General features: G+C 40.8%; 1 protein-coding gene across 3 annotated transcripts in view; it reads left to right on the forward strand.

The window, feature by feature from the left end:
- The window catches only part of SELP (selectin P), a 42653-nt gene that overhangs the window by 11054 nt on the left and 14265 nt on the right, over nt 1-17334 (forward strand). For all 3 annotated transcript variants that reach the window (XM_025393893.1, XM_025393883.1, XM_025393902.1), the window contains exons 2-10: nt 902-992; nt 2706-3092; nt 6383-6490; nt 6962-7147; nt 7678-7863; nt 8411-8596; nt 10364-10549; nt 12918-13103; nt 17026-17211. In XM_025393893.1, coding sequence (XP_025249678.1) covers nt 902-992; nt 2706-3092; nt 6383-6490; nt 6962-7147; nt 7678-7863; nt 8411-8596; nt 10364-10549; nt 12918-13103; nt 17026-17211 — 1702 coding nt within the window. The remainder of the gene's footprint in view (nt 1-901; nt 993-2705; nt 3093-6382; nt 6491-6961; nt 7148-7677; nt 7864-8410; nt 8597-10363; nt 10550-12917; nt 13104-17025; nt 17212-17334) is intronic.

Here is a 17334-nt window from a genome sequence, read left to right on the forward strand (position 1 = left end):
ACTGCAACCTCCACTTCCCCGGTTCAGGTGATTCTCCTGCCTCCACCTCCTGAGTAGCTGGGAATACAGGCACCCACCACCACATCTGGCTAATTTTTTTAAAATGTACTTTTAGTAGAGACAGGGTTTCACTATGTTGGCCATGCTGGTCTTGAACTCCTGACCTCATGATCCACCCACCTCAGCCTCCCAAAGTGCTGGGATTACAGGCATGAGCCACTGCGCCTGGCCCCAAAAACATTTTAAAAATATTCATAGATTTGATGAAAGCCCAACAGAAGAGAGTTCATGAGAAATAATAGTTGCTATAGATCCAAGGGGAATAAGTTTACTGCATATATTAAGAAATATTAAATCTATACATACATATGTATATTAAACATTGAATAGTATTGTAGATGTGTGCAGAAATGAAAAAGCAAGAAGATAAAACAAAGATCAATAATACAAAATAGATGGCATAGCATAACACAATTAGTTGATGCTCTGGACCTCAAAGTATAGGTTAGACATTATTTGTGTGGGTCAGGAAGTTCTCATGTGACTTTCTATAATAATGTTTTATAATAATAATTACAGCCATATTAATGTGTTTAGCTTTCTTCCATACACATTAAAAATGTATCTTAAAATACAAATATTGGTGGCACAAGCTACTCAATAAATATTTGTTGAATGAATGAAGAAATGAACTCTGTCCCCAGCCTTGCTACAGTGTCCATCCAGGGTAGAACTTAGAAGCAGGGCAATGCGAAGCAAGAAGGAAGCAGAAGGCTTGAACCACTATTCCAATGGAAATTGGCACAATTATACTTCAACATAATGATTGTTAACTAGAATGATTTTTGGCCATGTTGGTGGTGTATGGATACTAAAAGAAAGTTTTCTCTTCTTGTTTCAGGCCAGCTGCCAAAAAGCAATCTTGTATCAGAGATTCCGGAGAGGGGTCTTTGGAATTGCCCGACTGCTTTGCTTCAGCGCCCTGATCTCTGGTAAACTTGATGCTAACTTTTTCCTTAGTCCCAAGTAATTAGGGTAGAGCCCAGAGCTATGCGTGAGAACTTTACGGATTGTAGCCAGTTGATTTGAGGCATGGGAAAACTGTCCAGGTGCCGATTGCTGGAAGACAAATGTATCCAACACCATCAGATTGGTAGAAAGGGCACAGCAAAGAACTTAAAATGATATATCCAGGACCAATTTCTCCATTAGGCATAGTAGACACAGACCCACACAATTTTTAGAGACCCACAAATATGTTTGAATGTCTTTTAGAATTATTTTATTTGAAGTCAAAGAAAATGTTTTAATATATAGTGATATATTCATCTTTGTATCAGTGCAGTTGCAAAATAGAATTTTTAATATGTTAGCATGGAGAAAGAAGCCTACATAGGCAAAGTTGCCTAAAGTCTATGAAAGTCATAATGCAGCCCTGGCTATATTAGAATGAAGTTTTTAAGGCAAAACAATGTCCTGGAAATGTCAGCAAGGGAGGTCCAAGCATGACTAACCCTCATGCAGGCAGCAGAGAAGAGGGTTGGATAGAAACAAGCCTCTAAATAAACAGGAAACAAACCCATTTCCAGGTCTGATTGCTTGCTTTGTACACCTCTTCATGCGGGAACTGGCCTCTCCTGCCCCGGGTGGACTCCCACAGGCTATGGTAACAGTGCTGTAGTACCTTTATACTTTTGAAAGGCACATTCTTTATTTCATTTGGTATCAAAAACACTTGTGAAAAAGGGCTGTTTTGAGCCCTATGTTAATAAGTCAGTATGCAGACATGGAGGAAGTAGAGTAGTTAATAAAAGAGAAACAGCCAAGAAGAATGGAACGACTATAAGACTGCAGATCAGGATATCTGATTTCCTACCCGGGCTCTGCCACAAACCTACTGTGTTTCACTCATTCAACACGTATTTATTGAAGGCCTGTTAAGTGCTAAACTCTAGGCTCAGTGCTAGGGATCCAAAGCTAAAAACAAAACACCATTGGAGATTTACAACCTGGCAGATGTAGGCTGTGTCATAGAAACAGACATTACCATACATGGCAATGAGGGCAATGGAGGCAGGGATGAGGTGCTGTGCGAGCCTGGAGGAAGGAACACAGAGTCCATCTGGGAAAGCCATGGAGAGTAGGGGGAGTAAAGTTTACCAGACACAAGAAGAGAGAACAGCCAGGATAGTGGGGAGAACATGTGCAAATTCAAGGAAGTAGGAATTCTGTTTTTCTGAGAAAGTAAATATGGTGGGCAATGAGCCTGGACCAGCTGGTAGGCTCCAGGTCATAAAGCATGTTGTTTTCCACGTGAAGAGGTAGAGTCTGCCCTTAAGACATTTTTGTGTCATTTAATCTGAGCTTGGGCAAATTACTTATGTCTCCTTCTTTTATAAAAGGACAGGAGTAAATTAGATGACTTCCAGGGTCCCTCCCAACTTTGACATCTTATGATTCCAAATCTTTAACATCAAGGATCCTCAGAAGATGACATTTTCCTATTCTGACTTCATTCACACTTTTAAGCAAAAGGTGGAAACCACTCTTTTTCCTTCAAACAACTACATTAGACATAAACTAGTCATGTTTTGGGTATTCATGTTCTGGTCAGAAACACATCTGACTATGCAGAGGCATACTTGGGGTCACAGCTTCTTTTTGGTGAGAGTTGCTAACCTGGCACACACTCTCCTTTACTCTAGAACTAACAAACCAGAAAGAAGTGGCAGCGTGGACTTATCATTACAGCACAAAAGCATACTCATGGAATACTTCCCGCAAATACTGCCAGAATCGCTACACAGACTTAGTGGCCATCCAGAATAAAAAGGAAATTGATTACCTCAATGAGGTCCTACCCTACTACAGCACCTACTACTGGATTGGGATCCGAAAGAGCAATAAGACATGGACCTGGGTGGGAACCAAAAAGGCTCTCACTAAAGAGGCTGAAAACTGGGCTGATAATGAACCTAACAACAAAAGGAACAACGAGGACTGCGTGGAGATCTACATCAAGAGTCCGTCAGCCCCTGGCAAGTGGAATGATGAGCACTGCTTGAAGAAAAAGCATGCATTGTGTTACACAGGTAGGGCCTTCTCTACTTTGAAACTTTTCTGTTTAAAAAACCTGCCTTCTCCGGTTGGCCAAAGTAATCACTGAGTCAACACAAAGGTACAAAGGCAGGGCATGAAATCAAGGAGTGAACTGTTAGTCAGTCAGCATGATTGAGCACCTTGAAGAATATAAGATCAGCATTAGAGAAAACTGGCTGCTTAAAACTAGAGGGAAATTTTAGTATCATCCAGCTCACCTGTCTTATCTTATAACTGATGAAAAGGACACTCACGAGGTTTTAGTTTCTCAAGGCCGTGGAGCAGGACAGAAGCAAAGTGAGGACCTGAAACTAGTCTCCCAAATTTTAGGTCTAGAGCTTTTGTTCACCCCTGTGCCTGGTATAAGAGAGAGTATAAATTGGAAGGGAATTTAGCCCAGCCCCTAGGTGACACAGCTGTAACTAATGCCTACTGAATGTCAGTATGCTTTAGGCATTGTGTTATTAGTTTATTTAGTTCATGTGTCATTTGTTCATTTAATATTAGTCACATTTAGTCCTCATGACAACTCCATCAATCATTTTTCTATTACTCTTACTTTGCTGATGAGGGAAAGGCTCAGAGCTATTAAGTAATCTGCCCAAGTTTCTAAGCTACTTGATGGTGGAGCCAGTTTCACACTCATGCTAATTCCAAAGTTGGTGTTTTTTAGCCATATAAACTACCACATTCTTTGCTCTACATTTTTATGAGACAATTTGAGAATATAACCAAGGATTATAAATGCTTTACAGTTTCTCTTCAACAACAACATACCTTTAGATCCATTGAACTTTGGTGGGAGGGTAGTGCTGGGGAGTGGGCAGGAAAGAAAGAATTGAAGGTGAAATACTTTGAGTGTATTTTAATTGTCAACTTTCCCACTACCAGAGTAAGCAGACATTCCTGAAAGCTTGGTCTTCCTCTAGTCATGAGCCTAGTGTCAGAGCTGATTCCTTCTTTCTGACGTTGCTTCCCTGTCTAGAGGGGCCGGTTCTGTCCTTTGTAGCACATGAACACTGTGTCTAAGGATGGTGTGGACTGCCCTGAGCAGGAAGGTTCTAAGTACTCTGAAGCTTCTTCGATAAATCATCTGCCATACATATTCTGAATTCTTTAGATTTTAAACACCTCTCCCTCAGAAGCCCTCAACAGTACATGTATGGAACAGAATACATAGAATAAAGAAAACCTACATTGCCCGTTTTCTCCCCAAGCCTCCTAGCGGAGGCAAAACATATCCATGAATGCATTATCATATAATCAGATCTACTTTATAAACAATGCATTTATGTATAAATAAATTGATTAATGACCATATATTCATGGATCAGGATGGACATTACCAGGATATTAGCTCATCCTACTGCTCTCCCAGTCAGCTCTCTACCCCTTTCTGGGCTATGCCTCCCTAGAATTATCTCTTATCAGATAACCTAGACTGCCACTAGCTGTTTCAATATGCCACTACTTCCGCTTCTCACCCAGCCTTCAAGATCCATTTCTGCAAGACAGTCTTCCTCAATAAAGCTTACCAAAAAAATTGCAAGATAGAAACAAGATTGAAAATTACTGGCATAAATGATGCCACTCCTCTAACTCGCAACAGTGGTAGACATCACTAATTAATACAACTTTACCTGACACAGATGGGTTTTATGTCCACCAACACAGTACTCTATCTAAGCAGCCACTCCCATTGATGCCATTTTGCCATCTAAGATGTAAAGGATGCAGAGAAGCATCAGTTATCCGTGGGAGATGAGAAATACATATACTGTAATATGAAATTAAGTTTGATTGTTGGAATAATTCTCTACATGTCAGTAATTATTAGACCTCAAAGCATGCTATCAAAAAAAGATGTATTCATTGAATCATCATGAATAAATCATCTTCTCCCTGGAGATCCAAAGGAATAGATAAATTGCTAACCTGTCTATTCAGGAAACTCTGAAATGGGATAGAATACAGAGCATTGTCTGTTTTTTCCCCTGGAGTTCTGAGATCCCAAGGAAGCTATAATTGGGGAAACATTTGTAAGCTCCAAGAACACAGGGCAGGCAAGGGTTGCTACTGTAAGGCATTAAGGCATTGGTGGGGTTTAGGTCAGGGAGCAAGGTGAATAGGATGTGGACCAAACCTGTATCTATTTAGCTGTGATTGCCTCCTACATATTCTCTTTATTTGAACCCTTTCCAATGTCTCAGTGCAGCTTCACCAAATTCACTGACTGCCATAGGAACTTCTTCCTATAGAGCCTTGCTTGGTTTATAGAATTTTAGTATCTCAGAATTGAGAGGAAACATAGAGATCATGTAGCACAGCATATCCACTTTTGTAATATACTTCCAAGTGAACCAGCATGTGGACAGGGCTTAAGGCAGAGGAAATAATCACCAGAAAACAGTTCAGCCACAGACCTTGCCCCAAATATGACCTCATTAATAAAAACATTCTCAGTGCTTTCAAAGTATCAATTCTAATACTAATTCTCATCAAGTGCACATACCCTCAAACACTTTCTTGCAGGAAAGAAACCCTGGCCCTGCTCTATTCTGTCACCTGAGTGGCACTGTCTTGGTGAGGAGGACATGGCAGGTCAGCCATAGTCAGCACTATCTTGGCCTGCTATATTTAGACTCATGAAACATCACCTCATAAGATTGTCGTTTACCATGAGTAGGTCTTAAATATCTCATTTGGCTCCTCTGTTTCTCCACTGTAGGATTCTGGACATAGATTTGAAGCAAATGAAAGGTGAAAGGGTCTGGGCCCTAACCCTGGGCAAGCTGAGCTCAGAGAAGTAATTTGCCTAAGGTCACACAGCAAGTAGGCAGCATAGCCAGGATTCATATCATACCTGTGTGACCCCACGCCCCACATGTGGTGCCTAACCTCAATGCTGTAATATGTGACATTGGGGCTTCCATAATAAAACAATGCTTGGTTTGAAAACCACAACCCATTTTGTACCACATAGAGTTTCTCTGTCCACACATCTGTCAGTGGCTCCATTTGTCCCTCTGTGTCCACACACAGCAGTACCCTCCTTAGGAAACACTAAATGCCAGTATGAAATGGGAGCCATGCAATACTCCAGCAGACCCCTACAATGCTTTTCACAGGGAACATGTTGGCTCTCTAGAAGATACTGTGGTTCTCTCTTGTCTGGCTAGCTCAGTCCTACCTGAGAGGGGATAAGTCTATGGTCAAAATGAGAATTCAGCCTTTCCTCTCATCGGTGAATGTTCATGACTCTGACCTTTCCATATCTATGCAGCCTCCTGCCAGGACATGTCCTGCAGCAAACAAGGAGAGTGCCTCGAGACCATCGGGAACTACACCTGCTCCTGTTACCCTGGATTCTATGGGCCAGAATGTGAATATGGTGAGGCTTCTATTTTGTTGATATTATTTTGGTTTTATGCTAGAGATGATGCCAAGAAGTAAATAAACCATGTTGAAGGCTCTCCAGTGAGAATAGGATGGTACTAACCCCCCTCTATCATCTGTCTTCTCCACTCAATGTCCCTAGACGTACACTCTAGGTAAAAACATTTTATTCTTGGGAGAAAACATTGACTCATACATCTCAAAAAAGAAAAGGGAAAGGGAAAGGAAGCAAAACCAACAGAACACTTTGAAGCTAATTTTACTTGTTTGAAGTAAAAACTTGTGAAAGAATGACTATTTCCCAAGACGCAGCCAACATAAAGGGACCAAATAGAGATGTATAGCTTGGGTTAGAAGTTTAGAAAATTAGCGTTGAGGGTTACATAAGTAGTTACAGCTTTCAGCAAACCTGACATTGCTGTTAATTCTACATGGAAAATAAAAATCACTATTTTGTCTCCTGCAGTGACAGAGTGTGGAGAACTTGAGCTCCCTCAACACGTGCTTATGAACTGCAGCCACCCTCTGGGAAACTTCTCTTTTAACTCGCAGTGCAGCTTCCACTGTGCTGACGGGTATCAAGTAAATGGGCCCAGCAAGCTGGAATGCTTGGCTTCTGGAATCTGGACACATAAGCCTCCACAGTGTTTAGGTATGTAGACCTTATTCTTTTCATCCTCACTGACATAGAATTTTTGGGGAGAAGAGGATGGAATGAGCTTTCTTCATTAAAAAATGCGAGCTATAATGACCATCTATGTTAGATGGAAAATTCTGGTTATCACTGTTAACTGTCAACCAGAGTAACATTAATTTCGATTTTCATGGTATTTTTTTACGGGTAGAGTGACTTAGTCAGTTTAATTGTTGATTCTTAGGCCAAAACATTACAAAAGGACCCCTCCCCTTTCCCTTTGTTAATTGTAAAGTAAACAGAGTACAATGATGAGGACTTAGGGGTTAAGTATTATTAATTTGATAATTTTACCTAACTTCTCTACATGAAAAACAAGGGTGTTTAGATCTTTCCAAACAGCTATTGAAAATACCATTTAACCATTCTAGTGCATCACCCTGCCTGCCGCTTTGGGAAGGTGTGACTGCTGCAGAATTTGAAGGCTTCCAAGGTGATGGACAAAATTTGTCCAAGGATCCACCCTATTATTCTGTGGTTGTTTTTAGCTGCCCAGTGCCCACCCCTGAAGATTCCTGAAAGAGGAAACATGACCTGCCTTCATTCTGCAAAAGCATTCCAGCATCAGTCTAGCTGCGGCTTCAGTTGTGAAGAGGGATTTGCATTAGTTGGACCAGAAGTGGTGCAATGCACAGCCTCGGGGGCATGGACAGCCCCAGCCCCAGTGTGTAAAGGTGAGTTTCAGGTAGTTGGGATGTATAATGTCCATTGCACCCAGTCCTCACTTAGTGCATAGATGAAACTGACCAGCTTATGGAGAAGCTGGCCTGAATTGCCAAAATTTAATTCTCTTCCTACCTGCCATTCAGCTAGATTGGGTTCATCTGAGATGAGAAAGCAAAAAAAAAAATTCCTTTCTTTCCCCAAACTCACAACCACAGGCAGTTTCAGAATGGCCTGATTCACAGTTTCCACATAAGATCAGAAAGGGTGGCCTCTACATCTGTAAGTGGACACTAGAAGACCTACTGAGACAGGTTGATAGAAGTATAGGGAATAGAGGACATTAAGAATACAGCTTGGAGGAATCTTTGTTTTTAACAGATGCAGGTCACCCTGGGAACCGGTAATCCAAGTCTGGACAAAGATCATTAGGGTCTCTTGACCTTCACATCTTGCTAGCTCCACCTCCATTTCAGAGGTGGTTCCACTATTGCTCTCTATCTGTGCCTTTTCTCCTTTCTCAGTACCTTTCTCTTTATCCTTGGTTATTATCTCCAGCTGTGCAGTGTCAGCACCTGGAAGCCCCCAGCGAAGGAACCATGGACTGTATTCATCCACTCGCTGCTTTTGCATATGGCTCCAACTGTAAATTTGAGTGCCAGCTCGGCTACAGAGTGAGGGGCTTGGACACGCTCCGTTGCATTGGCTCTGGACACTGGTCTGCACCCTTGCCAACCTGTGAGGGTAGGATTTTTCATTAGCAACCTCCATTCTGTCCAAGAAGGAATCATGGCATGGTAGAGAGGCCAAGGGCTCTTAGTGTCAGGGTGATCTCTTCTAAGTTCTTGCACTGGAGCAAGCTCTTCAACCTCCAGGAACCACGGTTTTCTCATCTGTGAAATGGAGCTGAGAATTGCAAGGTGCTTGTGAGGATTAAGTACAATTAAATAGTATACAATTAAAAGTATACAATTAAATAGCATGTATAAAGTACCTAGCATAGAGCTTCTGCTCTACTGATATATCCGAGGTATAGGACCATGTCCTATACTTGAGAGGGAGTTGGAAGCAGTGGCAAAGGTGGCTAAAGAGAGTGATTCCCTATATAGTCTTTGAAGGTAGCTTTTGACAAAGAAGCAAAGGAAGGAAAATTGCATTGAAAAAGAGTGTGTGATACAATCCCAGGCAATTACACAATTCCACCAAACAATTCTGTGCAATTGCCTCACACCTTCAGTTTATAAGGCGGACAGTGGTAATGGGAGAATAGGAAATTTATGATGGATTAGTGAATTCCCAGACCTAGATTACAAGCCCAACCCTGCTACTACCTAGTACTTAACACTTCTGAACCTCACTTTTCTTTCCTATAAGGTAAGAGAGAAGAGAGAAGCACTAGAGTTTTTTGTTTGTTTTTGTTTTTTTTTTTTTTGAGACAGAATCTCTCTGTTACCCAGGCTGGAGTGCAGTGGCATGATCTCAGCTCACTGCAACCTCTGCCTCCCAGGTTCAAGCGATTCTCCTGCCTCAGCCTCCCAAGTAGCTAGGATTACAGGCAAATTTTTGTATTTTTAATAGAGACTAGGGTTTCACCATGTTGGCCAGGTTGGTCTCAAACTCCTGACCGCAAGTGATTCACTCACATCAGCCTCTCAAAGTGCTGGGATTACAGACGTGAGCCACTGTGCCCAGCCAGATTTTTGGTTCTTAAATGCTCTGATTCTGTAAAAACCAGAGGTCAAAGCCCAGAGCAAAGAGGTGGTCTTTACACTTTGAAAAGCCTCAAGAATAGCCTGGAGATAAAATGCTTTATCAAGGAGGAGCATGAGGAAACCAATCTTTATCAGAACTGAGGTCACTCAGGGCTTAATTGTGCTCAGGAATTCACTTTGGCTGCACTCGCTTGGCAACTGAAGTCTGATTACGATGACATCCTGTGTTCTAGAGACAAAGTCCGGTCGTGATCATTTCATAGGACTAGGTAACAGTGTCAACAATAAGCTATGCTAGTCCAGCTTTTCCCTACAAGTCCAGCATTTTCCTGTATATACTCTTTTCAGATTCAATTTCACAGATAATGTCAATATTTAATGAGCACTTTCAATATACAAAACACTCTGCTCAGCTCCAGAATAAACCTACGAATGACTGAGCCCAACCTCGAGGAGACCATGGTATGATGGGGAAGAATGACAATCATGTATGAACAGCACAAGAACAGAGGCTGTGGGAGCACATTGCAGGGGCTCCTACCCTTGGTTAAGGTGGGAAGGGAGGCCTTCCTAAGGAAAGGGAAGTCTAAGCCGAGACCTGAAGGGCAGGTGAGAGTGAGTCAAGCAAAGAGGAGCATGGGAAGGTGTTCCAGGCAGTCTCTCTTTTGGAAAATGGAGGTTTTAGGGTTCTGAACATACCGAAAATGTGGACAGGAAAGATGTAGCATCCAGAAATTTTTTCTGAGGAAGAACCCAGCCCTTCCATTACCCGGCTTTAGAAGGTATCTTTTCCACTTAGCTATTTCGTGTGAGCCGCTGGAGAGTCCTGTCCACGGAAGCATGGATTGCTCTCCATCCTTGAGAGCGTTTCAGTATGATACCAACTGTAGCTTCCGCTGTGCTGAAGGTTTCATGCTGAGAGGAGCTGATATAGTTCGGTGTGATAACTTGGGACAGTGGACAGCGCCAGCCCCAGTCTGTCAAGGTACTGTAACAGTGGTAACGTTTTTCTGTGTGTCTCAGCTCACTCGAGGCATCAGCATCTGCACTGAGCACTGGCATGCCTTTCTTTATCAGATATTCACTGAGAACCTACTATGTGCCGTGTCCTTTGTGCTTGGGACCAGAGATGAGATGAAATGGTGAGCGAAGTCAGTCTTAGGCACAACATGTCCACTATAGTATAATCAAAGTGAGGGTTGCACTGATTGACACATATAGGGTGCATTGGAATGAAGAAGATGGGACTTGGGGGAAGAAATCATGCATGAGGAATAGCATGGAATGAGGAAGGGTAATGGACAAGTTGTTTAGTTCAGTCCTGTCACTTCCTGTCCTTAAGCTAGTGGTTTAGACTCTCTGAGGCTTAGTATCTTCTGTAAAATTGGGCTACTATTATCTGCTTTACCTACCTGCCTCACTAGTAGTTGTGAATTAGTGTGTGTAAATGCAACTTTAAAACTCTTGTAAGATTTATAGGGAAAATGAATATGATGATATGTTACCTTATAAATCATATGTCTATGGTCTGATTTGACAAAATGATCCTCTTTCAATATGTTAGGTTTCTAATAGTTTGCTCTTATATTAAGGCACTCATGTGGGGGTGGGGTGGTTCACAGAATTATTATTTTTTTATGAGGAGTACCTCACACTAAAGTCATGTTCCAGAAGTGTAATATTGGCATTTTGTGTTTTCATTTACTGAGATATCTGAGCAATTTATGTGACTCCCCTGGGTCTAAGTATACCTTGATTTTAAAATGAGGCAATGGTTTGAAAGCAGGTCTTGAAGAGGTGTTTGTGCACCCATGTTCATCACAACAGTTAAAATGTGGAAGCAACGAAAACGCCCATCAATAGATGAATGGATAAGTGAAAAGTATTCCACATACTTACAATGGAATATTATTCAACCTTAAAAAGGAAGTAAATTCTGACATATACCACAAACATGAATGAACCTTGAAGACATTATGCTAAGTGAAATAAGCCATTACAAAAGGACAAATACTGTATGATTCCACTCATATGAGGAACTTAGAGTGGTCAAAGTTATAGAGACACAAAGTAGAATGGTGGTTGCTAAGGGCTCAGGGGGAGAGGGAAATAGGGAATTGTGGTTTAATGGATATTGAGTTTCAGTTTGAGACGATGAAAAGAGTTTTGGAGATGGATAATGGTGATGGTGGCACAATAATATGAATGTACTTAATACCACTGAGCTGTACACTTAATGTTGGTGACAAGGTAAATGGTAAATTTCATGCCATGTAAATTTTACTGTAATAAAAAAATTGAAAAGCAAAAAAATTAAAAAACAAAAAAAATAAGAAGGCAATAGAATAGATGGCTGTGCACCATGATGCTGAGACCTAGTCTGAGTTATGGAATGCATTGTATATGTCATCTGGGAGAAAAAGACACAGTGAGCTCTTTGACACACTTAAAAGGGATCATAAGGGATTATTCAAGCCATTGTTGTCTCCAGGAAGGTAAATGTCTAATCAAGTAAAGATAGTTGGATATTCTCTTAAGTATCCAGAGATTTGGTCTCAGTAACTCCCTTCATAGGCCTTCTGAATGTTTACCACCCCTGAACTCAGGGTCTGCATGTGATGCAAAGCCTTAATGATATTATTACTATCTATTACTACTGCTGCTACTATTACCACTGCTACTAATAATAGCAGCTAATGTTCATTGAGCACTTTCCATGATCTCAGTCTAACCCTACGAGGTAGTTACAATTATTACTACCATTTTAAAGACGAGAAGAGACAATGCATGGAATACATGTGCTCTCTTCATATATGGTTATTTATTTTACATCTTTGAGATCACGGTGTATATTACAATTTTTATTCTGCTTCTTTATTTAACATCATACATTGAGACTTCTCTCCTATCTTTCAAGTTAAAGTGTATTATTTTTAGTGACCTTTAACATTTTTTTCATGGATCCACCATCATTAATTTTCCACCCCCAATTAATGGCATTTGTGTTTGTTTTCAATATTCCGCTCTTACAAATAATGTCGTCATAAAAATCTCTGAATAGACTGTTTGGTATGCATCGTGATTACACACTTAGCATAAATTCTTGGGTCCAAAAGCATTATAGCTTAAAAATTATTGATACATGTTGCCAAGATGCTTAACAAAGGTTTAGCATTTCCTACTAAAATCCTTCATGTGCCATTATAATTAAATGACAGTTTTTCTTGTCTTCTATGTTAAACAAGCCCAATTCAGGAATCCCTGTTCTTGACACTAGAAAGAGTTAATGGCTCAAAAATCAATGAGTACATGTGTATTACTGTTTCTTTATTCCTTACTTCCTCACCCCTTAGCTTTGCAGTGCCAGGATCTCCCAGTTCCAAATGAGGCTCAGGTGAACTGCTCCCACCCCTTTGGTGCCTTTAGGTACCAGTCAGTCTGCAGCTTCACCTGCAATGAAGACTTACTCCTGGTGGGAGCGAGCGTGCTACAGTGCTTGGCTACTGGAAACTGGAATTCTGTTCCTCCAGAATGCCAAGGTAAGAATATATTCTTTCTAACATCTTGGAAATCAACTGTAGGCAGTATTTTTAAAGGCTGGATTTTAGAGGTGACAACTATGTAAGATCCACCTTGAAATGGACTGGAAAATTAATAAATACTCTCATCGTCTTGTCCTGTAACCCAAGGATCCCAAATGCAAATGCCTCTGGGGGCTAGGCAGATAACACAAGTGTCAGGATGTCTGGCCATAGGCAGTAGGGCATGGCCCTTGCTGACTCTTTGTCAGGGTCTTTACCCAGACCTGAAGGCTCCTGTCACAAACCAGGTGAACTCTTCTTACCTGGCCAAAAATGGTATCTGGAAAGAAGACCAAGTGGGAAAAAAATTGCTTCAGCGTGGTTGCCCCAAGGCTGGTCTGGCACTTCTAGGGACCACAGGGCATAATGGTAAAATGGGAGGGGTAGAATTTATAAGTACCCAGTTGCAAACACTCCAAGATCTGTATAAAATTGGAGAAATATACTTAGAATAGGTGAAGAGTGATAGAAAAAAGAGAAAAACTAATCTGTGTACTGGAGGTTACAGGATTCTCAGAAGAAAGAAATGTGTGGATTCAGTATAAATATTCTATCTGCTTTGTACTTGATATATATATGTATATATATTTCTACAATGTAGAAATTTCTACATTGTATAAATATATATAATGTGTATATATTATTTATATGATGTATAAATATATATTTATATATTTATATGATGTATAAATATATATTTATATATTTATATGATGTATAAATATNTATATATTTATATGATGTATAAATATATATTTATATATTTATATGATGTATAAATATATATTTATATATTTATGATGTATAAATATATATTTATATGATGTATAGATATTTATATAATGTATATATATATATATATTTTATATATATATATTTTTTGAGACAGAGTCTCACTCTGTCACCCAGGCTGGAGTGCAATGGCACAATCTCGGCCCACTGCAGCCTCTGCCTTCCTGGTTCAAGCAATTCTCCTGTCTCAGCCTCCCGAGTAGCTGGGACTACAGGCGCCTGCCACCATGCCCAGCTAATTTTTGTAGTTTTGGCAGAGATGAGGTTTCACCATGTTAGCTAGGCTGGTCTTGAACTCCTGAGCTCAGGTGATCCGCCTGCCTCGGCCTCCCAGAGTGCTGGGATTACAGGTGCGAGCCACCGTGCCTGGACTTGCACTTGCTGTTTAACAAGCCAGTGTGCTCTGTCAGTGTTGCGACATCTTGTATGAACTGGAACCGGTTCTAGTCATCCATGTTTGTGGCTATTGAAGGATAGATGTATATTTTTTATATTCTCCAATCTTTTTCCCTCCAATGTATTCAACTCCTTAGTTAACTTTTGTAGAAAAGGCTGCTTTTTAAACGCAAGATTTTCATTTATAAAAAATCTGCAGAAATATAATAAAGAAATGAAAAAATATCCTCTTAAATACTCCTACCCTAAAATAGACACTGTTACACTTCTGGTATGAATACTTCCAATATTTTCTCCATCTACTTTTCCCCCTATGCAATTAATATTTTTATGATGTATATACAGTTTTAACAATCAAGTTAAATGGGTAAAAGACTAGACAGTTCTACATTATTTGCCATACCTTTCACTTTGTATATACTTTCAACGTTTGAGTGAAAGCAGGCAGATACACATTTTTTATGAAAAGGAAACCACTCGCTATTTAGGTCACACAAAAGCATAAACACGTACACATACACACACACCCCCCCCCCCACTGTTAAGCTAGGTCAACAGTAAATGAATGAATGAATGAATAAATGAACAAACAAATAAACAGCAGAATTGAATGTCCTTCATCCCCAGGCACCAGAGAGGATGGTAAGCCCCTAGACTTAGGGTTGGGTGCACCTTCAGAGCTGGGTCTGGAGAGAACAAGGTGGGGCTGTGACCTTGCCCCTTAAGTGCTCATCCTGGCTATGTTGAAGTCTGGACATATCACAAAGGCCACACAACTTTGGGAAGTTGTGGGAAGAACTGGGAATCCCTGAGGACAGTGATCACAGTGACTGAAACTCTTCCAGGCAAGCCTGGGTGGTGCAGGGCACAGATTACAGTTCATTGCTCCATACTGTCCTGCCTCTGGGTGTTTCACAGCAAGGAGGTTGCCACTCACCGCGGCTTCCTGTGACCTTCCAGTTCCCTTCTGCTTTTAGTTCTTTGTTTACTCTGAACTTTCTCCTCTTGTTGCTGGGTGCACATCAAGTGAAATACCCAAATGTGGGCTGAGCAGGAAGGTACCATGCGGTGTGCAATCCACTAACTGTTGTAATTCTTATCAGACAATTTCCCTTTTTAATGTCCTCCCACCCCTCCACATCTACCCCTGCTGTCAGAAGGCAAAGCCACAAAAAGCTGGAAATGGGCTCTGTGGTACCAGCGTCCTCACCCACACCCTTTCCCCCATAAGTCCTTGCAGTTTATAGGCTTGTTGAGTTGTGTTCTCTCCAGCCCCACATACGCGCTTACTACAGAAATACTTTTCAAGTAGAAGAAAAGAACCAGATCTTTGGAGAAGTTGATCAGATTGAAAGGAATGTAGCTAGAGAGGGGAAGGAATGAAGGGAAGAGAAAGGTATAGAAAGTGTTCTTGAAACCTCATGCTGTTTAAGTCAGTGGCTGAAAAATGACCCTAGGACAGCCATACCCCAACTATCTCTGGTATAAAGCCATACACTGCTCAACCAGGTCAAATAGCGACGGAGAAATACCCTAAGGCATGTGTTCACTTAGTCTTCACTTTTTAATGTCAACACATTGACACATTGAATCTAGGCTTTATTGTTTCAATCACTGGCAGAGGAACATCTTGACAGCTATTAACATTTGCACATGTACCTGTACCCCTGAACCTAAAATGAAAGTTAAAAGAAAAAAAAAATTTCATACAGTGTTTTCATTGTTGATTCTAGTAAAAATCCTGGGAGCTATGTAACGTTATCTTCCTATCTTAAAGGTGAGGCTACTGAGGTTCAGAGAGGTTGAGTGACTTACCAAAAGTTACAGAGCATGACCTCCAATCCAAGCACATCCTCTAGCACCTCAAACTCTATGTGCATAAACTTTGGCAAAGAACTATGAGACCTAATTTAACTGTTTGTAAGTGAATAAGTAGAGTTATTTGTGGCTGGCCACTGTAGGACAAGACTATTGGGAAGAAGTAGAAATTAGCACTTACAAAAAGCCAGTCACATTGTATACCTATTATATGTCCATGATTTTTTCTTTTATTTTAAGTGTAATTTTTGTATCTGATTTAATTAACGATTTTAACTAAGGATTGCTACTGGCAAGGATTATCCTTTTTCCCATTTGGAAGATAAAGCAACTGAGGCTCAGAAAAGTTATTGTATAGTAACAGATTGCTAGTAAGTAACAGAGCTAAAATTTGGACCCAGATTCCACCACTTAGTTGGGAAAGGGGAAGAAAGTATTTTCCTCCATTTCTGTGTTTCTACTCACTTGTCATTGTTTTCTGGAAAGGTCATTAGGGGTGTTTCTGAAGAAGGTATCAAGGGAGCAACCACTTCCACTCCTGTCTAGAAGCAACCAAAATGAGTTGCACCACTATCTTCTCAAACAGAGCACCAGCTTCCTTTAAAAATCACCTCTAAAGCTGTCTGTGATTGAGCACTTCAGGATGTCAATCAATCAACTGTAAGCTGCAGCCATTTTACACCTCCGCAACCTCTAACTGGTGATAAAGCATCATGAAATTCAAACAATCACTTTTAGCCAACTACCATTGTTGTATATTAATCACACACACACACACACACACACACACACACACACACACAGAGTTACAGAGTTCAGGTTGCTGAATTATAAAACGAATCTCTTCTTTTCTCCTCTGCCATGCCCATGATAGCCATTCCCTGCACACCTTTGCTAAGCCCTCAGAATGGAACAATGACCTGTGTCCAACCTCTTGGAAGTTCCAGTTATAAATCCACCTGTCACTTCATCTGTGATGAGGGATTTTCTTTGTCTGGACCAGAAAGATTGGATTGTACTCGATCGGGACGCTGGACAGACTCCCCACCAACGTGTGAAGGTAGGCTGTGGGCCTGTCCTTTCTTATGGCTTTTAAGATGACATCAGAGAATGGAGAATCATCAGGGATTTATATAAAAGTGTTCTTGAGCTGAAGCAAACAACACTCTCCACAACAATGGTA

This window comes from Theropithecus gelada, chromosome 1, assembly GCF_003255815.1.
Source record: "Theropithecus gelada isolate Dixy chromosome 1, Tgel_1.0, whole genome shotgun sequence".
Lineage (NCBI taxonomy): Eukaryota > Metazoa > Chordata > Mammalia > Primates > Cercopithecidae > Theropithecus > Theropithecus gelada.